At 42.2% G+C, this 24,168-nt stretch overlaps 1 protein-coding gene across 1 annotated transcript in view; it reads right to left on the bottom strand.

The window, feature by feature from the left end:
• The window catches only part of RSRC1 (arginine and serine rich coiled-coil 1), a 101,813-nt gene that overhangs the window by 42,065 nt on the left and 35,580 nt on the right, over positions 1-24,168 (bottom strand). The window contains exon 5 of the mRNA XM_041406014.1: positions 10,780-10,816. Within this exon, the coding sequence (XP_041261948.1) occupies positions 10,780-10,816 (37 nt within the window). The remainder of the gene's footprint in view (positions 1-10,779; positions 10,817-24,168) is intronic.

Genomic DNA, 24,168 nt, shown 5'->3' with positions numbered 1-24,168 from the left:
AATCCCACCAGCATTAGTTGAGTTTGGCAAAACTTTGCTGGACAAGCAGAGAAGGAAAAGTATTTGGTGTCAAACACCACCTGTGCTCACGTCTGCACGTGAACAGCCCAAGTCTTTGTGCACCTCATGCATCAGGTGGGCTCTGGCATCCCCAAAACACAATTTCCTACTCCTACAGCAGTTATCCACTTCAGATATTTAACCAAAAACCCCTGGATCTCTCAGATCCCTGGATCCCTTCTTGCTGGCCACGCATCTGTTCAGCGCCACTGACTGGAGAAGGATGTTCCACTGGCAGCTTTAGGATATCTGTGTCCAGCACCAGCAGGCCCAAAGAGCTCCATGAAGAGCAAACGCCAAGCAGGCTCCAGAGGAGGAGGAGAGAGCAGCAGCAGCTGCACAGAACTCCCAGCACTAAACACGGAGCTCCACAACTGATCCCGCTGCTCTCAGGAGCTCCAAACACCTTTTCCTGCTCCTCCCATGGAGTTATGGATGTGCCTCCTTGGTGTAAGGGAGGGAAGACTCAAATTCTTATTTTCCTCAGCAGTCTCCCACTGGGAGCAGCCCAGGCAGTTGCTCTGGAGGCATCTTCCCCTTTGCCCTCGCCCCAGGTGTTAATTACTCCACGGGAGAACTCGGCACAGACACCTTTTCATCAATCAATAAGCCCCAGCCAAGGAGTGAAAAGAGGATTCTGAAATAAAGGCGACTGCCTTGGCCCCAGAAAACATCTCTCCAACTGGTGGATGAGGCCAGCACTCGGAGAAGAAAGGACAGAGGGGATTTCAGCTGAAAACCACAATTAGAGCCTCAAACAAGCCGGGAGCAATGTGTGAGAACAAGCAGCTACCCGAGGTCAGTATTGATTCAGGGGACCATTAAGTGAAAAAATTCAGCAAGAGCCTCAGGAAACTTCAAAATGGTGAAACGATTGGTGGAGGAAGCATTACCAAGAGTGATGTTGAGCAAAATAAACCCTTGTACTTTCCTTATGGTCTTCAGCACAACACAGAAGGAAGAGAATTCAAAGAGAGTAAAAGGAAAAATAAAAGTATTTCTAGTGGCAGCTGGTGAAGGAGCCCACTGACTGTAAAAGAAGGAGAGGAATTCCCTAAAATTCCTTAACAAGCACACTGTAAAATGACCCAAGGTCATCCCCAGCAATGAATTTTACACGTGTCCAAAAGTGCCTGGTGAGACACTGGAATCCCAGCTCAGAAAAGTATGGGATTCCATAGGACACCATCAACCAGAAACACCCCTGTGGATTAATAACTGCTTTCAATATTTCAGGCAAAAATTGGATTGGACCATTCAATTTTTAATGGCAGCTGATTTATGAAGACACAGCACAACCCTTAACTTGTATTTCTTTGCAGTTCATCCACTGCATTCCATCACTACTCCTTTCATAAATAGTTATTTTAATAAAATTACACTAAACCAGACTCACAACTTGAAATTTGGTAGGTTTTGTGTAAAAATCCCCACAAAAGCTGCTTGCCACTCACAGCTCCACAAAACAAGTGCTGAGTGTGATGGGCAGGAGAGCCATGGTTGGCTTCCCAAATATTCCATTTCAAGGGAGATTCAGCTTGTCAATTAATTAATAGATTAAAACACTTGAATTCAGCTTTAGAATGTATTTTTTAAAATTATTCCTGCTATTTTGGATGAATGGTACATGTTCTTGACAGAGGAAACAATATTAAAGTCAAAACTTGAGAACACTGAGGAAAAAAAATTGAGAAACATGAAGTTTATAGAGAGAGTCCAAGTTTCTGCTGGAGCCAGCCACTGGGAATTTTGTGGAGCACAGCACGTGGCTCTTGGCAGCCCTGGAAAACTTTTATCCCAGGATTCCAGCAGGTCATGAGGCTGCCAGCAGTTTGAGTTGCAATGCTGCCTTTATGAATTTCTATCATTATGGAATTTCCTATGGAAAATGGCTGAGATGTGCTAAAACTGGACAGGTTCCACTCCTCCTGCTCATCCCTGACACTGCTGGGAAAAAATTTACCTGCAGGACTTTCCTGTCTCAAAACATCTGGATAAAAGCCCAACAAACTTCTGGTGATGGTGATCAATTTTGGGGGTTTTTACACAATTATTTTCTCTCTGTATTTGATAAAGACACATCCAGCCTTCCCCATTCCCAGGAAAACCTGCTACCTGAAACCTTAATTCCATGTTTGGCTTGCAGAGAAATCCCAGTTTGGGGCTGTGGGCAGCAGAAAGAGACCTCAAATGTCAGTGAGGGGAAGAAATCAAACAGAGGGGATACACCTAAAATTATATTTGAATTTATTCTGTAAGTCAGGGGCCTGCCTCCACCTGCAATTTTATCCATCCCACTTCCAGCAAATCCCAACAGGAGAGAGCAACAAAGGAGCCTAAGCCCAGCCAGCTTTTAAACAGATTTTGATCAAATTATGGAAAAGATTGTGGGACAGGTTTATCATAGGAATGCTGCAATCCTTTCCTGCCATTTACTCCTCTTTGGGTGATTAAAAAAACAAAATTAATAAAGAAACTGAAAATACTTATTTGTCTAAGAAGACACTTCAGAGGAGAATAAAAGACTAAAATAAAAATAAAACCAAAGGAGATGGAGAATTTGCAGTTGTAATATTTTCCTTATATAAGTCTTTGAGGGTGTCAATTCCAGACTGACAGAGGAACAGTTTTCACATTAAAAACAAAAATAAAATCCCACAGAAGAATCCCTAATCTGAATTAATAGCACAGAAATATAATAAGCACATCTGGCACTATTTGAATTAAACCCCTGCATTTTCACACATAAATCTGTTGAAAAGATTGGATGGTAAAATTACATTTCTGTCTGAGTTTTTCCTCTGATACAATTAATCAACAACACTACCCAGGACTAGGCTATGGTAAGAGTGTCCTGAGTGGATACAGATTCACCTGCTCCCAAAAAAATCATCTTAAATTTATCAAAGTGAACTGTAAGTGGAGAAAAATCATGCAAAACATGGAATAATGGCAAATTTTGTCCATGGAATTCACAGATGCTCTTGGTATTTCAACAGAAATAAAGAATCCAGCATCAGGGATGGACTAATCAGGAAAGGGAAATCATTAACCAAAACAATGGGCAGAAAAGCTGAAATTTTAATTTATGCAAAGGCCACCGAAAATGTGACCAGTGATGAAGGGAAGAGTCCATCTTAATTAGACACCAACACCACAGTGAAGGGAGAGCCTGGCTATGGAATGTGGCTCCTCCAGCCAGAGCCAGGAAAAAACATTGGAACATTGACAGGAAGGACAGAAAACTTTCCCTAAGTTCTCCTCCTCCAGGATTGCCAATTTACCAAAACTGGGAAGGAGAGAGCCAACAATGACAAGGCCCAATCCTGAAATTCGGAGCCCAGTGAGGAACTGTAAAATCCCAGCTCTGAATGGAATGCCCAAATTTCCTGCTAAAACACCACAGGATATTCGGACTCTGAGCTCTCCATCCAAGGGAATTTTCACTCAAATTTGGGATCAGAGGGACAACACCTGCAAGTGACCCCAAACACCAGCAGCACTTCGAGCTGAGGATTCCCCAAATCCTCTCCTCCTCTCAATCCAGGACACACACGGCCACTAAAACATTTGGATTTGTTAACTTAAATTGTGGATTTTTCATTCCACTCCACCTCAGCAGGAGCCACTTCCCAGAGCGAGGTGGGCTCAACCCAGGATCTCCAGGTGGGTGGAAAAATCCCATCTTGTTTCCACTAAAACCAACCCAAAATGTCAGGAATAAGCAACAATGGATTGCTGGAAGCAAATCAAAGGCAGGAGGGAATGGCTGAGGCAAATAACCCAGGAGGCTCGGGCACACGGATGGGATTTTTGGGATTTAAAGCAGTTTTTGCAGCAAGGGCTCCTTTAAAAGGACCAGAAAACAACAATGCACTCATTTTAGTGAATATTCCTGAGAAAAAGCAAGGAAAAAGGCCTTCCTACTGGGAGTGGATACAGCAAAATGGATTAAACACTCAGCAGAAAGAGGGAGAGATGTAAATAAGATTTTAAAAAATTAATTGGTAAATCCAGGTCTGCTTGAAAGGAAAAATTCCTGGAAGTGTTAAACTTAAACAGCCACAAAACTCTGCATGGGTTCTTCAATAAGAGAGGAAATATGGATAATATTGCACTAAAGGCTAAAAAATTACCTCCCTCTATTTATTTCCTTGCAGTCTGGAATATCATCCCTTTGATTTACATTTGCATGGAAATATAGCCACAATCACCAAAAATTCAACATTCTGATAGAGAGCTGACAGAAGAGAGATTTTTTGCATCAACATCATCCAATCATTATTCCATAAATTAATCTATTTCCTACTTGAACCTTTAAAAATTAAAGGTAGAAAGATCCCCACAGCTTACAAAAATTACAAAAGTATTAATATTTAACTTTTAAATATGTATTTTTATCTTTTATCACTGTTTCAAATTTTTGCTGCATTATGTTGTAACAAAGACATGGGAGAACATAAAAATAGCAGCAGATAAATGCAGGTTCTGAAATGAAAAATTTTAATTAACACATCATAAACTGCTTTGGAAGCAGCTCCAGCCAAGGCTGGACTGGCTGGAAAAGCAGGAGCACAACCAACAGGTAAAAGGCATTAATTAACAAAAGGAGCAGTTAATACTTGAATTACTGCTTTACTTTTTCCACTAAGAGAGACGTTTTCTCTAAATAAATTAGAATTTCTCAGAAAAAAAGGAATCCCACCCCCTCTGGAACCTCTGCATTGAAATGCAGCAATTGGAAAATAACAGGAAAAAAAATTTTTTAATGAAAAGCATTTCAAATATCACAAGGATCCAGTGGATTCTAAATCAGCACTCAGTTTCAAAATAATCTGATAATCTAGTCCAAATCATGCCTAATTACACAGGAATTAACCTGAACCTAATCAAGATGATATACTTTGAATAAAAGTGCATTTTCTCTTGTCTCTCAGACTCAATGATAACTCACCCCCACTGCACTGTTTTTTGGGCTGGCACAGATCTGCAGGTTTAACTTTCCCAAAAATGACTTGTGTTTCACGCCTTTGGCTCCTTCTTCTGACAAATAAGTACAATATAAAATGTGCAGGGCAAAACATAATTATTCTGAGGAGCACCTGCATAAAACCAAGGTGCAGAGATTTGTACTTTAGGTGCAGACCACAGATATTTGGGCAAATTTATGCCTCATCTCAGTATCGTGGCAAGATCCCTCTTCAGCACCTGCAATAAAACACATTCAGAACAGAGATCTCCACGCAAAATCCCCAAAAGAAGAGGAGCAAGGACCCCCCAAAAAGATGAATTCGCCGGTGGCCTCAATAATTAGATTAAAAATCAATTACCCTTCTGCCAAAGTGTTTGTTTGCTGGAGAAAACCCTTAGGAAATGCACTTAAACTTGGGGCTAGCCCAGCAGCCACTGCCCTCCGTGAAGTTCCTTTATATATTTTTCCACAATATGCACAAAACCAGAATATGAAATCAGAAACACTTTACACATTCTCATACTTCAGAGAGCACTAACAGCATTTTACTCGTCGAAAGCACTTTATCTTCATGTCTCTATAAGGCAGAGTTGGTGCATAATAATGTAATTTATATTGCCTAAATGTTATTTTGGGAGCATTGCATCATTTCTCAAACTTCATGACCTTTACAATTTTCTAAACTTTTATTTCCCTCATTATTCTGAACAGATTTCATTACATATTTTGAATGTAAACAACCCTGAATAATGATGGGCCCCATTACGTATGTACAGCTCTGACAATCGCGCGCCGGGCCGAGATGGAAACCCAGTGCATTAATTTACCTCTCATCCGCCGTAACCGCGCTCCCATAAAAAGTTTTATACTCAACTCACATAAATCACGGGGAAGAAAAATGAGAAAATCTGGTGGCTAACTCATCTTCCACCATTCTGCGAAAATGAAATTCACTGAAATACCTATCAAAACTGCAATCATCAAGAGATAATGTCTTCTTAGGTCTATCTGCACTTTCCGATTTAATTTCCTCCATGCCCTTGACATCCACAGATACCATTAAGATTAAGAGCAGCGAGTAACTGAGCAGTTCTCAGATTTTGATATATGGGGCCCAGGCACTAAATGTAATATCATCATTTGAAAATTAATGCAATATTTCTTTTGTTAGTTTTTCCACTCGGAAAGCGGGATGAATACTCGGGGTTCTCGCCAGTAATTTCCCCATCAGAATGCCGTGCAATTATGAGGAGATGTGCACCTGGGCAGAGGTCACCCAAATTACTCCATCATTTAATGAGCACCGAGATCAAACCCGAGCACACTGTTGCTGCCGAGAGACGCCTCGCAGCCTGCTACATCAAATCTGATGGAATCATTAGAGTAATAAGCAGGAAAATCTGTTTGCAGATTAACCTCTGGTTTCATGCTGCTTTCATCTAATGGGGCGCTGTGGAAATCTTGTCAGCTTTTCATCAGCCACGATCAAATTACGGGAATTGCGAACAAACCGCCGGCGCGATTGGAAACAACACCCGCACGTGCCGGGGGTTTTATGCAGATGCCAGGGAAAATCACACTCTTGATATTTTACAGCCTTATTTACTTCAGCTGATCGCCGCTCTCCTCCGCCCGCAGAGCGGCAATCGGGGACGCTCCCGTCGGCCTTCCCGAATTTACGGCGGAGAACGGCAGTCAAACCAATTTATGGGGGAAATATGAGCGGGGTGACAAAGGGAAAGCAAAATAAAGGCACAAAGGTCACGGGGATGGAAGGTCACGGGGTCCCCACCGCAGCCAGGGGAGGGGGAGGCACCTCAGCCTCGGCGGTAAATGAGAGCGATCAAAGTTTACTTTTTAATAAAGACACGGAGACATTAAAGCGCTGTTTTATGTGGAGCGGCTCTGGCTTCAGAGCCCGCTGGTAATGGGAAGCGACAGGGTAAAACTCGCTTCTCTTACAAAGTTTCCACAAAATTTGTCGCCGTTGGAACAACAAACCGCTGCAAGCCTTTGAATATTCTGCCAGGAAAACGCCCTGCCTCTGATGGTTTGATCGCGCTGCTGTTCGATTCGCATCTGCAACTCACAGCAGCAAAGCCTCAGAACAAATCAAGCGGTGTGTGCACACGAATTTAACACACACTCGGGGCAGTGAGCTCGCTCAAATCCTCCATGCACGGAGCCCCTCCGCAGGAGCAGCCTGGGTTCCATCCCCGCAGGCACACACAGCCCAGCAAGCTGATTTCCCGTGGATATTCATAAGCCATTGATCTTCTGCAGTGTGATTACCTGGTATGAACCTGATCCAGAGCTCCTGAAGGAGCTGGGAAGATTTCCAAGGGCCAGGCTGCTGCTGAGCCAGAGGAATGGTTGGGATGCCCACCCTGGCATGGCCAAAGGGTCCATCAGCCACACACCTGATGGGCTGGGGACACCGGGGGTCCCCTCGGTGGGGGACACAGCCAGAGCCAGCACTGCTCCTCAAAAAGCACCTCCCAAGCTGGTGCATCCAGCTGGACACTCCGTGGCTCTCCAGCCTATCCAAAGGGAAATTTGGGATGTCTCTGGACACAAATGTCACTTTGGCCATAGGAGGAAAACCTCTCCACCCCCACCTTCACTCCCTTCCTCTCAGAATGGGAGAGCAGACACAACTGAGGAGAGACAGAAAAGACAATTTCAAGCCTGCAGAGCATAATTGACCAGCATGGAATTTTGCCAGGACAGCAAGATAAACATAATTACTCATATTAAGAGCGTTAATTAATTGTTTGTGAACACAAATAATTGGCTGCTTGGTTTAGAGCTCGTTAGGAAGCCAAGGACTCTGCCAGACATCCCTGCCTGGTGGCCACCCAAGGGCCGTGGAGCTGTGACACCACAGGTGAGAAACTCAGAGCAGTGAGGGGCCAGCACTGCAACCAAACTGCCTGGAAAACCCAGGGCCAGCCAGGAAACAAACACTGACATTTAATTGAAATAAATGCCTGATCAAATATTAACACTGAATAAAGGAGAAGGGCTCTTGGTTGGGGTTTGGGGTTTTTTTGGTTGCTAGATCAAAGAAATACATGAACCTTAAATCCCACCCAGTGCCACCCCTGCCCTGGCAGGGACACCTCCCACTGTCCCAGGTGCTCCAGCCCCAGTGTCCAGCCTGGCCTTGGCACTGCCAGGGATCCAGGGACAGCCACAGCTGCTCTGGGCACCTGTGCCAGGCCTGCCCACCTTCCAGGGAGGAATTCCTTCCCAGTATTCCATCTAACCCTACTCCTTCCAGTCTGAAGTCATTCCCTGTGCCCTGCCAGTCCAGACTCTTGTACACCCCAAATTGTAAAACACCCTTTTAATACAGAAGGGATCCAATAACAGATTATTAAATCAAGATAAAGACTCTTAAGGTGGGAAAATCCAAGCATTTGGAGCTGCAGGAATTGAAGCAGTAGAGTGGGAATCATGTGGCTTAAATCTCTGGAGGAATAACCCTATAATTTACTGGAGTCCAAAATTTATGAACAAAATGTTGAGGTATGGAACAGTTTCCAGCACAAATATTCCTACCTGTGGGTGCCTTGGGAAACAGTTTGTTTCCTTGAGCACCCATTCCCAGGACAGATTTTCTAAGATCAAAGGGAAAACAGAAAAAAAAAAAATCTCAGTTCCAGAGTTTTTGAGAGATCTTTCAGGGAAATGTTCCCTGTCCATGGTAGAGGGTGGAATGAGATCTTTAAGATCCCTTCCAGAAGGGAAGGGATCCAATCCCTTCCTGCCCAGTTCTGGGATTTTAAATACAAAGCAGCCAATTAATTTAACAAAGACAATTTTATTCCAAATTATTGTGAGTTAACCCATGAAGCACTTCAGGCATCATCATTCCACAGGGAATATTTCCAGTACCTTTTGCCCCAGTCCCAGAGAAACCCTGAGCACCACTGAACTCTTCCTGCTTCCCACCTCCCCAGGCTACTCCACATCCACAGAGCCTCTTCCTTCCCACTTTTTGGGAATATTTGTTGCTATAAATCAGCCCTGCAGCTCCTGCTGTGGCAGAAACCCCAATTTAGAACAAGCCCCAGCCATGGTCACTCTGTCAGGAGGGGAGCAGCTTTATAATGCACGAGAAAAATCTCAGGAATCTGCTGGATTACAACTCCTTGCCAGCAGCAGGGCAACAACATCTTCCTAAAATTTATTTAAAGGATTCAACCCCAGGTGAGGCACCCCTGGAAGCAGTAACCAAGGTGGATTTTCCAACTGCTCCGAGAACTCTGCTCTTTACTGCATGTGACGATTCCCAACACATTCCACAGGGCACCTTCAGAAAGGGGGAGCTCCTGAGAGCTGTGCCAGGATCTCCATCCCAGCAGGATCTCCATCCTTTCCACCCCACCACAATCTCCATCCTACCAAGATCTCCATCCCTTCCATCCCACCACGATCTCCATCCTTTCCATCCCAGCAGGATCTCCTTTCCATCCCACCACAATCTCCATCCTTTCCATCCCAGCAGGATCTCCTTTCCACCCCACCATGATCTCCATCCCACCACAACCTCCATCCTTTCCATCCTCGCAGGATCTCCTTCCTTTCCACCCTACCAGGATCTCCACCCCATCAGGACCTCCATCCTTTCCACCCCACCAACATCCCCATCCTACTAGGATCTCCATCCTTTCCATTCCACCAGGATCTCCTTTCCATCCCACCAAGATCTCCATCCTTTCCACCCTACCAGGACCTCCACCCCACCATGACTTCCATCCTTTCCACCCCACCATGACTTCCATCCTTTCCATCCCTTTAGCACTCCAAAGAGATATTGGTGCCCAAGCTCCTCCAAATCCTTCACAAGTGATTCCCAAAATAGGAAGGAGCAAGAGGAAAGCAATTCTGTCCAAGGAGACACACGATGTTTTTCACAGCACTATGGAACAGCAGGGATTATTTAAATACTCCATGAAAAAATTAACCCCTTCTCAGGATGGTTGTGCCATTAATAGTGAATATTTTCATTTAATGGGATTTAATAATCACTTTACATCAACTATTTAATGTTCCACTGACTGCTGGTACCAACTTGTGAGGCTCAAAGAGCTTCTGACTTGTGACAAGGTTTTATTTTTCCCAGTTTTGATCAACTGATGAGTTTTTAATGCTAAGCCTGGCTTGCCATCACTTGTGGGTTTAATATGTTTACTTAAACCAGAAATATTTTGCACCTCAATTATTATTTCCTACTGCAGCCCTGAATGGAATTTAAGTCGATCCATTATTCATAAAGCAAAGACAAGAGAAAACACAAAGCTGTGCACTTCTTTCAAAGCCTCCAAATGACTCAAACACACCATATTTATGCATGCAATATTTGATTGTGTCCCTGGCTCTTTTTTTATTTTTTTTTTACTTTTTTTTTAATCACAAGTTTGTTGTTTTTAGATCAGGATATGCCAAAAACCCAACACCAAACAATTTTTGTTTATAATTAAGGCAATCATCAATCCAAGGATTGTAGTCCAGTTTATTTCATCTCGACATCAAAAAAAAGTAATTTAAAAAAATTAAAATTCCCTTGAAATGGGGAGATAAATGAAAATGTGAGTGCCTTCACATAATAACAGTAGCCTGACCCTCTGGGAAATGGTTGACTTTCTCAATTCAAGGTATTCAAAGCTCATTCAAAAGTGTTCATTTGGAATGCAGATATCAAAGATGATGCAAATGTTCAAGAGAAAATTAAAACTTACCAGATGTTCTAATCCAGCTTTGATGTTTGCAGAGTCCCTGTAAGAGAAGAACAAAAGTTCTAAATAGTTGCTAAACCCTTGTCTGCAACGATTTCTGTTTAACTCTGAAATGGCAAAGCTGGGTAATTTCTCCAGTGTCTCAAATTTTTAATTTTAATACATATATTTACCTGTAACACATGAAAAACATTAATTATCCTAATGCTCAATGACAGAATTCACCCCTCACATAGTACCTGCCCTGAAATTGCTACAAACTGCAGCAATGCCACAGGATGCACATTTAAATCAACATTTTTCAGCTAATTATCCCACTGTTTACAGTGGAAAGAATCAGCCAGGCCAGGACACAGGGCTGTTCATCAAATCCACATTTGGTGCCTCCTGGTTCTGTCCTGCCACCACTCCCACAATGAAATTCCCTGCCCCTTTCCAAGGGGATGGGGAGAAGGAATTGTCATGAATTCCATGGCTCATGGCAGCTATGCTGGAGTAGGGCATCCAGTTCCTGAAAGCTGCAAAAAGAACAAATGTGCAGAGAGAAGATGGGAAGAATTTTACATAAAGGCAGCTAAAAAAAAAAAATAGACCAAAGTATCCAAGTAAAAAAGCAAAAATTCAGAGGGAAAATTTATCCTTAACACATCCTGCTATGGAAAAAAAAATATTAAATCAAATGGAAAAATTAAAAATTTCCCAAATCCCAACCCACTGGACAAGGAGATGGTTCCTGCTCCCATCAACACCAGGTTTCTACCTAATTCCAATTCTGCTTATAGGAAGGTGGGTCATTCCCACAGCAAACAAGGAGAAACCAGCCCGTGAGGACTGCAGGGAACCAGTTAACAGTACAGTATTACTAATTACCAGTACTGAAATTGCTAATTATTTATCATTTCCTAAAGCTTTTCCAAAAATCTGCTACGCAGTTTTTTTCCTATTTAAATGTCATTAATGAAGCAAGAAGGAAGAAAAAAAATAGAAAGTACTTTAGCTGTTAGACTTGGAGAGAATTTATTTTTCTCAGCCCTACAGGATTTATCCCAATTTTGGAGACAGGAGGAGGATCCAGGGAGAGCTCAGAGCCTGAAGGGGCTCCAGGAGAGCTGCAGAGGGACTGGGGACAAGGATGGAGGGACAGGACACAGGGAATGGCTCCCACTGCCAGAGGGCAGGCATGGATGGGAGATTGGGAATTGGGAATTCCTGGCTGGGATGGAATTCCCAGAGCAGCTGTGGCTGCCCCTGGATCCCTGGCAGTGCCCAAGGCCAGGCTGGACACTGGGGCTGGAGCACCTGGGACAGGGGGAGGTGTCCCTGCCATGGCAGGGGTGGATGGATGGGACTGATCTCCCTTCCCCAAAGCATTCCATGGCTCCCTGATCCCTTTGGAGGCTCCACCTGGCCCTTGAAGGCGGAGCTGCTTTGGGAGAGCTCCCAGGCCAGCCCCATCCCTGCCATCAATATCCGCGCGCCTCCCTCAGCCTGCGCTGAAAGCAGCCCTAATTCAATTCCAGGCCTCAAAACTGATAAAAATGGTCCTGAAGTGGAAAATGTGAGGAGATTATTGGCAAATGAATAAAGATTTGTATCGAACCAACACGCGGGAGCAGAGCAGGGCTTGGTGGGGCTGTTTTTTAATCATGCCCTGTCTCAAACCTTCTGGGAACAGCGAGTTTCCCTTCCCCTCCTGCAGCACATCGATTCCTGAATTAGGCTGCAATATTAAATAATTAATATACTTGCCATGATTGATGTTTTGCATTAGTTGAATATTAGGTTATCAATCAAAATCCACTTGGTTTAATGTAATAATATTGAAAAAGTGTCACGGGCTGTTCAGCCAATTTGTAGTTGAGGCAGCCCAGACAGGAATATTGGTGTAACACAAGGCCCTAACGCAGGAAATGCACTGCTGGAACATCCATAAGGAAAACATTATCAAACTAACCAGGACAAGGCTGAGCTTGTCCTAAATAAACCTTGGGGCACCTGTCACTTCCAATGAAAACCTCTTCCCAGCCTGAGGCTGCTGGGCATCAATCAGCCAGGCTGTGGCAGGGTTTTATCTTTTAGTTAGCCAATAGATTATATTAGAGATCTTACACAATTATATTCTGCATCCTATTCTATATTACATTATATATACTGTAAATTATATTACATAATTACCCTTATATTTATATCATTATATATAATAATTACATATTTTAATACATGCTATAAAATACATTATAAAATTTGTTGTATTTGTATAATTACGTGAAATAATCACATATTTAAATTATATTATTTGTATATAAATTATACAAATAAGGCTCCCATTAATACTATATTTCATGTGTTGTTTTAGGCAAAATTCAGACCTATGGCCACAGCTCAGTCTCCCACACAGCCTTGAGTAACTGCACAATTTTAAACCATTAAACACCACAAATAAAAGCCAGGAGCAGCTTTATGCACATCCAACATTCCAATGTTCACAACATAAAAGAAACCATCAAGCTGCATTAATTTGGTATCATTACCAGGTAATTATGTTTTCCTCCATTTTATACCCCACACTTCCCAATATATTTGCTTTTCATACCATCTCCAGTGCAGCACCTTCATTTCTTTGGTTCATCAGGCAAGTTTGATTTTATTCCCGAGTTTTCCTTTTTTCTACCAGAGAAGCTCTGGAATTTTTCCCCACTGTAGCCAAGGATTTGCAGTAAAACACCACTTGACATGCATATATTTAAAGTCATCCATTAAACCCAGGAAATATCATAACTCAGGCTCATCCAAACGTTTCAGCAATGCCAGGGGAAAAAATTCCAGCTCCATCTGAATCCTGGTCATCAGGGACCTGTAGCAAGAAGCTGGGAACTCAATTAAGGAAGTTCCATCCCTGCCCATGGCAGGAGGTGGAACTGGAGGAGTCTTAATGTCCCTTCCAACCCCAACCATTCTGGGATGCTCCAGGTTCTGCCAGATTTGGGATTACTTAAACCCACAGTAACTAACTACAGTGGTGTGAACTTCCTTTGCCAGTAAATGAAATTAAAAGTATTTCCTAGAAATTGCTGAAATCATTATTTTAACCTGGAACATATTCATGTTCCTGAAAATACTCCCTGTATCAAACTATCATTAATCAAGGGAGCTGTAAAATGTGCACGGTCCTCAAAATACCACATTTAGGTATTATAATATATACAATATATATGTGAAATATAATATATTATATTTCACATACAATGTACTTTCCAGTGAATTTACAGCAGCTCCACCCAAAAACTGGAGAACTAACACACAGTTAATTAATAGTTAATAACTGTCCTTGCCCTAGATTTTGGGTGAGAAGCCATAGCCTGCAGGATAATCCTATGGGTTATTTATACCCACATGGACATTAGAGGAAAATTCAGGCCAAAGGGGCTTTTGGAGGGTGCAGAGCTCCTGAGAAGAGAATTAGATTTCCATGTGATCACACGACTTTATTTCTACCTCAGGATATCCCAAGATGAGACATTGCTGAACTTGGCATTTTTTGCTGCTCTTTCCAATCTTTCCTGCACAACAAACTCATCAAGAGGAGCAAATGGTTTGGGAATCTCACACTCTGACAGGAAAAGCATCCATTATATTTTTTTTAAAGTGTGCAATGTTGTTTTGTTCTTACCAAGCACCAACTTCAAATGATCTGGAGCTGATCCTGGAGTGTGAAGACTCCAAACCTGGTGGTCCTGGCCCCAGTGGATCACTCCAATCATCCAAATAATTCATCTCAGGAAAAATCAGCAGGAAATTTGGCCAATTACTACTACATTTAAATGCAAATACCCCAAGAAGATCCTATGAAGGTCACTTAGCAAAAGCAGGAGGAAAAGCCAAAGTCAGCCTGCACACAAACACTCTGGAATAACTTGGAACTGCCAAGGAACTCCATGGAATATAATGCAAACCAAACTGAATCATGCTAAAACCAGGACTCCAAACAGAACACAAGGTGAAACAATTTCCATAATATGTTATCCTAGAAAGAAGGAAAATCAGTACCCAAGAGACCTTATCAAATATTCAACAGGGGGAAATATATAATAACCTTGGCTCAGAGAGTAAAATGCAAGATTTTATGCAATATCAATACTGAAACTAAGCAGAGAGGGAAAACTCCAAAATACAGTGTTGATAAAAGCAGTATTTTCAAACAGACCCTACAAAAATATTGCACTTCTTTGCATGTATTTCTCAGGTAAACAAGAGACAAAACTATCCAAAACCTCTTGGTTTTGCTTTACAGAGCCTTCAGGCTGGGTATGGAAATGCCATAAATCACACAAGACAAAATAACCACCCAAAATCTCCTGGTTTTGTTTCAGGGAGGCTTCAGGCTGGCTATGGAAACCCCATAAATGACCAAAGCTGATTTCTCTGTCCTGGTTGCCTTAAAGCCACTCAGCTCAACCTGGTGATTCCAAGGACATCACAAGGTGCAAGTCCTTGGAGTTCTCCTACTTGGAGTGAGGCTTGGTTGGTTTTTCCCTGGTTTTGGATGGTTTTGGTTTGGCTGGCTCTTCCCTGGTTTTGGCTGGGCTGGTTCTTCCCTGGTTTTGGCTGGATTTTCCCCTGGTTCTGGCTGGCTGGCTGAGATTTATGCTCCTGTTCCCTTCACCAGGAATGCAATCTTGTTCCTCCCAGTCTGCATTCCCAGCAAACACAGGCAATTAAACATCAGGCTCTGGAATGTCACTGTCTCTGTTAACCAGCCTTAAATAAATTAGACAACTTTGGCCTGGTTTACCTTCTCTGTAATATTATTTAGTAGATATTCAATTAAAACACATCCTGTAGGTGAAAGTGTAGGAAAACATTTCCATAATGGACATCAGTGGCAGTCAGAAGTGCTGCTAATTAGCCCCAAAGAACAAACCAGATTACAGAAGGAGCAGCGAGCCCGGCACTGGAAATGCCCACAAGGCTGGGCTGAATATTAAACAAAGCCCAGCAAGTTCCAGTCCTGGGAAGCACAACTACAGGAAAAACTCTCTGGACTGGTAGAGAGTGTTACAGGTTAATGAGGAACATAGAGGGAGAGCACAATAATTATCATACCCAACACCTCCCCATCTGGGTTGGGATGGCTGCAGAATATCAACACAGCGCCGAGGCTGCCACTAATTACACGTGTGCTGCCATTAGCAGGAATATTGGAAACTATGGGAGCTTCTCCTCTGCTCCTGGTACTGAGGAATATTAAATGCAAGTGTAAGTCAGGGAGGAAATTTAAATGTTCTAAGCACTAAAACAATTTGAGTACAATCAATTTTCCATTTGCTGAAAGCTTCTAAATCCCCCTCATTCACCCAATTACTACTGTACTTAACCTAATGAAATTTTATTCTGCGGGAACAATACTATTCTTAAACAAATTCTTGAAAAAAAATATAAGATTAAAAACTTCGAGACAAAGAATAAACTCCTAGAGAAAAGATGCAAATAAAATTACTATCATAATCTTTTGTTTTTTATTTGCAAGTAGAAGAGTGAAGAGAAACAAAAGCACGGAACATAGCATCTGTCATATCAGAATATAAAAAGATGATCCTGGCACCAAATGAAAAAGCTCTAATTCATTTGCAAATCAAGCCTGCCAGTTCTATTTCAAGCTGGCGATAACTGTCAAGAGTTAACAAGATAATCACTTTCAATCCTGCCTTCAATGGTACATTACACTGTTATTCCATTCAATAAGGCCCTTCTTTGGGGCACTGGATGAATGGTTTTCATTTCGAACTCACACAAAAAAGTTGCAGAAAAAAAAAATCCATGGGGCTTAAGAAAGAAATCCCTTTATGGGCATTTATCTGCCGGCACTTGCTTTTAGGCAAAATGAGATATTTGGATACATTGGTGTCCATTCACTTCCTCTATTCCTTCAGGCCCTCAGTCTGGTGATAAAAAAAAAAAAAAATCCCACAAGGAAACCTCAAGCCTGTTTAGTTTGGGGTTGGGTTTTTTAAACTCTCTATGCACATTAAACAAGTTCTGCAATAATCTTTGGGAAATGCTTCACACCACACTGAAATGACATCGTGTTTGAGCGGCTCCATCTTGGTCTAAATTCATTAGAAACTGCTCAAAAAACAGTAAATGCTCATGAAAATTGTGCTTAGGGAAACATTTGCCAGTTGCTCATTAAATATTCAGTAAAAATAAAGTTACCAATTAAGGGCGCTCTGCCTAGGAAACAAGGCAACCTCCAATTTATCTGAATTAATTATTTGCTAAGTAATTCTTTGCTAAGACTCTGTGCCATGAATTCTTCCCAAGAGGAGAAAATCTTGTAGAAGTTTATTAAGTATTTTAAACTTATTTGCTGGCACACAACTTTGCACTAAGACCTGTGAATAAAACTCTTCAAGCTTTTGCTCACTGCTCAAAATTCACATTCCAAGGCACAGCCTTGGTTCCCTCACACAGATCTCATTCTATTACTGCATATTCATATTTAAAGGTTGGGATTTATGATCCTGGTGATTTTTTCCAAGCTCAAGGATTCAACAGTGGCAATTTAAAGCTTCTATACTGACTTTAGAAACAAATTACTCTCTTTTTTTCCCCCAATTTGTTCCTTCCTTCTTTGATCCCCACAGATCTCAGTTCAGAGAACAAAGTTAAATTTATATTGAATATCTGAACTGTGCTCAGCTTATCCAACCTATAACCAGTACAGAGCTGTACATACATTTAATTTATTAATTTAAAAATCCCTTTCCTCAAACCCAGGAACCCACCTCACCCAGCACTTCTTATTCTGTCTGCAGAACTCAGATTTTTGATTGTTTTTCTAACCCACCACTGGAAGTCAGACAACTTCTTCCCCACCCTTCTCATGCAAATGTTCCTTTCTATTCAGGCTTTCTTTTATGGAAAATCTAAACACAAGTTACGGCTTCATTTTTGTTCTTTGCACTTCACAAGTTCTTCAAAGCTTCTAAACACAGAGATGTTCTTATAATTAATAAAATACTTTAATAAACCCAAACCTAAATGCCCCTATGAAGTACTAGCACACAGCTGGTTTTGTTGCCCTACTGCCCCTCAGTCCCAAAAAGACAGAAACCAAAACAAAAATTAATTTAAAATTCACACAATTTTGAAGGACTTTGAAAGAGCACAAGATGTTGCACTTAGAATGGAAATTAAGAGGAAGTGACAGATTCAAACAGCAGGTCAGGACTTTCAGCAAGATTAATAAAGACCCAAAAAAACCCAGGAGAAGTTTAGGATGTGCTCTCCAGCCAGCAGCAGGATGGCATCAGCACTGCTGAAAAATAAACACCAGATTAAAAAACAACCATGAACCAACAAGCAACTCATGTCCACAGCTCGGGGAAGGAGCAGGACCACCCAGAGACCCCTGGGTGCACAGGTTTGACAACCAAAGACTGAAAAAACCACTTCCAATATCCCTGAAGAGGAGTGCAGCCCTTTGGGAGCCATGGTCCAGTTCAGCTGAGCCCCACAAATTCCCACTGGGCTGGAATTCCAGCTCTTGGGACTGCATCTGGTCCCATTTTAGCAGCCTGAAACCTCGTGGGTTTTTAGGCATCCCTGCTGGGAGGGATAAATCCAGTCTGGAAATTCTGCTCTGTGCTGAGCAGGTGACTTGGGTTTAATTCCTCCCAGCCCAGGCTGATCTCAGAATATCCTCAGAATGTCTCAGATATGTCACACAAGCCCAGCTTTTCATTCCTGCACAAGACAAGAATTTCCCTATTCCTGAAAAAAGAGCAAATCCACTTGATTTGAGAATATTTCATCTCCTCACCCAATCCAGCTTTTTTGGTCAGAAGAGATTTGAGTTTCAGGCTTTCCTCCACATTTTTTTTTTTAATCTCAACTCAATGTAGCCCTAAGGAAAACCTTTGGAAATCTCTTGGTCTCTCCAAGATGCTCATTCCAAGCAGCCCAGTCCAACTTCCAGTAAGGAAGGAAGTTGCATCTTCCAACAACTTCCATGCTGGGCTGTGTCACAGGACAAATTTATAAAATTTTAAAAGGGAAAGCTAAAGTTGCTCAAGCTTGAGAGGGAATTCCTCAACTTCCTGGTCACAATTGAGGAGGAAGAAATAATATTTCATCAAAATGAAATAAAGACAAACTGATTGCAAGTCTCAAACACATCTGACCAAATCCGAGCCTAACAGACAGTGACAAAAATAACCTGGAAATGCTTTGAAATTAATAAAAACATGAGGGAAAAAATCAAATCAAATTAAAACTAGCTACTTGGAGCTGATGAAGGAGAGGAGATGGACAGGGATCACTGAAGTTCCCACCTTGGTTTTCACAGGATTCAGCCCAAAACAAGGCTGGGCACCTTTGGGGCAGGGCTGAAAACAAAGATACAGGCTGGAGTGTGATGTCCAACACAGCATGGTGAGAACAAGGAAAGATCTGCAAGTTCCCCTAAATCACAATTTGTATTTTTGGTAGGAAATTTGACAGCTTAAAGAACCCCAAAAGCACCAAGCAAAGCTGCCTGAGCTCTTCATGCTCCTTGAGTTGCACCAGAACCTCCCTCAGGCTCCCCATTTCACCAATTAATAAATCTAAACTTCTTACACACCACACTGGCCCTGCTCATTTCACTCTCTTGCTCTCAGTAATTTGCTTTTAACCTTTTCCTGCCATGAAAAACGAACACCATCTGTTTGCTTTGGCATTTCTCATTCCAGCACTTCCCAGAGAAAGTGGCCAGTGGAAACAGAGCAGGAATGGCTTTGCAGGGTGGAACAAACACCCAAGAAAGTGCCAGCCAATGTCTAGACCAGGAATCCCAAAATCCCAGAATGGTTTGGGTTGGAAGGGACCTTAAACCCATCTCCTTCCAGCTCCCCACCACAGGCAGGGACACCTTCCCCCAGAATCTCCCAAAAGCATTTTGTGTTCTGGCATTTCTCCAATGAAATCAAAATAATTAGTGTTGCACATTATTGACTTACCACCAAAATGAGACCAAAAAAACCCAAAAATATAAGACATGTCTCATTCTGCAGCCAAGATTTCCTTCAAAGGCTGTTTTTTTAGTATAGAGTGAAGAGATTCCTGAAGGAATTGAGCACCATAAACATGGCAGGCTCCAAGGAAACTTGGATTTTAAGGAATTTGGAGGCTGATGGTTAAAACCAGCACCTCCTGTCGTACCTGCTAATCTTGGAGGTGAAGTGAAATATTCTATTTTCAATAAAAGGCCAAGTAAGTGGCCAGATCCTCCCAGGGCAGCACTTCCCAGAGGGCTCCCAGCCCATGCAGAAGACTTGGGAATGGGGATGATCCAGCTGACACTGGTGGAAAGAATCCTAAAAGTGCAAGGGAGCAGGGGAACACCCCACAAACACCTCGAGTTCCAAACCCACCCAGTGAACTGCAGCCAGATTTTTGTGTCACCTGTCCCCTCCAGCACTCCCCCAGCTGCTGCTCAGGAGGGACCTCCAGGAATCACTGAGGTTGGAAAAGGCCTCCAACACCATCAAGTCCAACCTTGGACCAAATCCTGCAATTAAATCAGGTTGTGAAATGTAAGATCCAATTTTCTGACCACTCCAGGGCTGAACCAATCCTTCAGGGAGGAAATTCCAACCTGAACCTCCCCTGGCTCTCACTAAGGCTGGCAAATACCTCCAGAAACCACTGAGCCAACCATTCCTGAACCACTGCAGACTAATGCTGCAGGACAAGCCCAAAATGATGCTTTACATAAAAATGCTTATTTTTACCTCAAATTTCAAGGTGGTGACCTCAGCCAGCCCAGAGTCAGCTGAGCTCGTGGGTGAATTGAACTTTTATAACTTGTCAAAGGAGAAGCAGCCAAAAACCTCTTTGTCAACTGAAAATTCTTCCTCTATGATGCTTCCCAGGATTAAGGATTTTCCCTATTGCAACACTCCTCATATTTGTCTTATTTCCCTCTCTTTATGAAACACATCCAGACAGTCTCACTGATGTCAATCAGAATAAACTGCATTTTTTGCTAACTGCTGGTGGAAGTAGAATGTGGTAGAGAACATTACAATACTTGTGGCTGAAAGGGATTAAGAGAAAATAAAATAAAAATTTAATAAATAAATTGATAATTTTAAATGAAGATGCAAAATGAGGGGCTGATCTCCACAAACAGCACCTTGATACTGTTAAAAAAAACCCTCATATATTGCCTTTTCCACCATTTTCACTTTGGGCTGAAAGTTGCAATTTCAATAGACAAAATGATTGTGTCCTGCAAAGAAGTGCCACAAAGGGGTGTCCCCAGAAGGTGGAACTGGAACTGTTCCAAGCACTCAAACACACCCATGGGTTCAGCACAAAGCTCAGGACTTGCACACAAAGGCAGCACGGGATAAGCCACTGCTTCACTTCTTGTCCAAGCAAGATGTTGCAAAGTTACAGCAACATTTTTGATCATTTTCAGACTTTTCAAACAGGTCAGGATGTTCCAGCAACACATATATAAAAATAATATCATATTTAAATTTATTCAACTATTATTTAAATTTAAATATATAGAGATATTTGTAAAATCCCCTTCCTCTGGTCATCATGGCTTCAGTCAGTCAGGTCAGCATTTGGGTGAGTAACTTTTACAGTTAATTTTTTTAGTGTAAGAGTAAATTTTACAATTTACTTTTTACAAAAAATTGACAAAAGTGAATTTTTTGGTGAGTAAAATTTTACTCACCCAGTATACCAAAAGCAGAGAATGGAAGAAACTGGAAGAATCAACTGAAGAAATTTAAAAGCCAAGTTGGAAACTTTGTACCTATGTACAAGAGGATAAAACAGTTTAGTTGTCTCTATATGTATTTTTTTAGCAGCAGAAATCCAGCACAGCCAACAGGTGAAGTGACCAATGTTCAAAGTGCAGGTGAAATGGGGGAAATAATTTCAACTATGGGGTAAAATTTGCAAACTCTGCTTCACGTCTGGGATTCAAGGTGAGCCTTCCTTGTAAATCTGTAATGACAGAAGCTGCACAAACCAGTGGTAGGAACAGCAGAAAAATGTCCAAGCATTTGTACATACAACAGAGCCCAGTTTAGTTGTCTCTATATGTATTTTTTTAGCAGCAGAAATCCAGCACAGCCAACAGGTGAAGTGACCAATGTTCAAAGTGCAGGTGAAATGGGGGAAATAATTTCAACTATGGGGTAAAATTTGCAAACTCTGCTTCACGTCTGGGATTCAAGGTGAGCCTTCCTTGTAAATCTGTAATGACAGAAGCTGCACAAACCAGTGGTAGGAACAGCAGAAAAATGTCCAGCATTTGTACATACAACAGAGCACGTGGTACTTGATGCACCACAAAAGGGCCAAAAATAATTTTAAAAATTAATAAATTTGTCTTTTTAAACACTTTTTCCCGTTCTGTATCTGGCATTTACGTCACCAGGTAACGAGGAAGGCTGAAATCAGCACATCCTGAAGCATCTCCTGCACTTGCAGGATGCCACAGACCTGACTGGGGAGTGACAAAAAGCCAAGTGCTGAGAAGTATTTGAGAAGCTGTGATAGGCCAGCACCAGACAAACATTTTTTTAAAAATGAAAAGGCAGCCCCCAGAGTCAGAGCCGGGGGAATTCGCTATCTCCTGGACGTGGAATTGATCTGAATGCAATTACTTTATTCTTTTCAGCTCAGTTTGACTTTGAACTAAACATCAATTAATGCACAAACAAGATCTGTTAACTCCAATACCGATTTCTCCATAAAAGATGTGAAGCAAATTCATTTGCTTCCACTGAATGGCTTTGAGCAATCTCAGCCATCACCCAGGCAAGCTCAACTTCATTTTCCAGTGGTCACTTAAACCCTTAATTCTCAGGACAAAACTCCCTGAGCCTCAGGTTTAAAGCCCTGAAATCAGCAAACAAGACATCACATAATGTATGCTCCAAAGCTGGGACCTCGCAGAGCTTCAGCTGCGACGCAGCCATTGAGCCATGGCCAATAGAAGCTCATTTGAATAATCAATATGACAACCTTATTTTTCTAATGCAAACAGGATTGCTACAGTAAGGTGTCTCACTGCCACATCACAGTCATGGCCTCTTTTAACCCCTAATTAGATTTAGGCGATTATCCCTGCTCTTCCTTACAAGTGTACAGCCCGGATAAGGGATGACAAAAGCTATCTGCCACTTCCTCAGCCTTCGCAGGCTGCAGGTTATGCAGGGAGATACAGGGGAAGATCAGCAAACAATTGTTATTCATATCATCTCCAGTTTGGAGATAGTCACAGTTTGCCATCCGTGCTGAGGGAAAATAGCCCAGAGCATTAGGTAAATGCAAAACCCCTAAGAACACGGGGGTTACACAGATGGAAATTCAAGGTGATGTTGGGGAATTATGTTTAATTCAAATTGGTTATCACAAAGAGAACTATGGAGCCGTGGTTTTGTGCCTTACACAGGAAACCCTGCCTTTTCAAAAGATTGCTGTGCATTGTCTGGTGGTGTGTAACATTTTACATGGCTGTTTCTATCAAAATTGAAGGGGAAAAAAAAAAAAAGAAATCAAACTTAGAAACAGCAATCCCAAAAGAATTACATTGCTCAACAAAGTCCGAGCAGACAGAGAAGATCTATTACAGAAATGTAATCACATTTCATTTACAAGAACTCTTATCTCAAGCACTTAAACATAACATTTAAACAGTTTTCCATTTTATTGTGCTCAGTATTGAAGCTAATAAGATAGAAAAGTATAATCACGTTAGCAACATTTCTATTGCATTACATAAACACAGCACGAGATTAAAGGCAGAGCAGGGGGAAGGCAGTGCCTGCAAAACTGAGCCCTGGCTTTCTGCTGGCAGGCAGGAACATCACTGGGACCATGTGTGAAAAGTGCCACGCTGAAATTGGATCGTGGGCTCCCAAAATGGCCCTTCCCAGACTGACTGAAAAAGGGATTTCACCACATATTCTCCATATGGGAAGTGTTTTGGAGCAGAAGAGAAGCCCTGGCTCTTACTGGAAGGATCATTTATCCAAGACAAGTAAAAATTTCAGAACTGCTACCAAAACCATTTGGACAGAGCTTTGTAAAGCACTGAAGGGGAATGTCTTTTAAAAATAAGTGGTGATTAACCCTTTACCAGCAATGCTTGAAGCAGCTCTAATGCAACACCTGCACTGGGGCTTCATTCCCATGGGGGAATCTCTGCAGCCCTTCCCAGATTTCTGCTCCGTGCCCAGCCCAGGGTGGCTCAGGCTGGGAGGGACCACAGGGCTCACCTGGTGCCACCCTGCTCCAGCAGGGCCAGCCAGGGCAGGGCACTGGAATTGTCCCTGGGAGGCTCCACAGCCCCTCTGCTCCAAGGGCAATTCCCTGGGATCA

The sequence above is a fragment of the Onychostruthus taczanowskii genome, unplaced genomic scaffold (assembly GCF_017590055.1).
Source record: "Onychostruthus taczanowskii isolate IOZ18803 unplaced genomic scaffold, ASM1759005v1 scaffold24, whole genome shotgun sequence".
NCBI lineage: Eukaryota > Metazoa > Chordata > Aves > Passeriformes > Passeridae > Onychostruthus > Onychostruthus taczanowskii.
The sequence above is the reverse complement of the archived record's forward strand: the minus strand, read 5'-3'. Positions and strand labels throughout refer to the sequence as shown.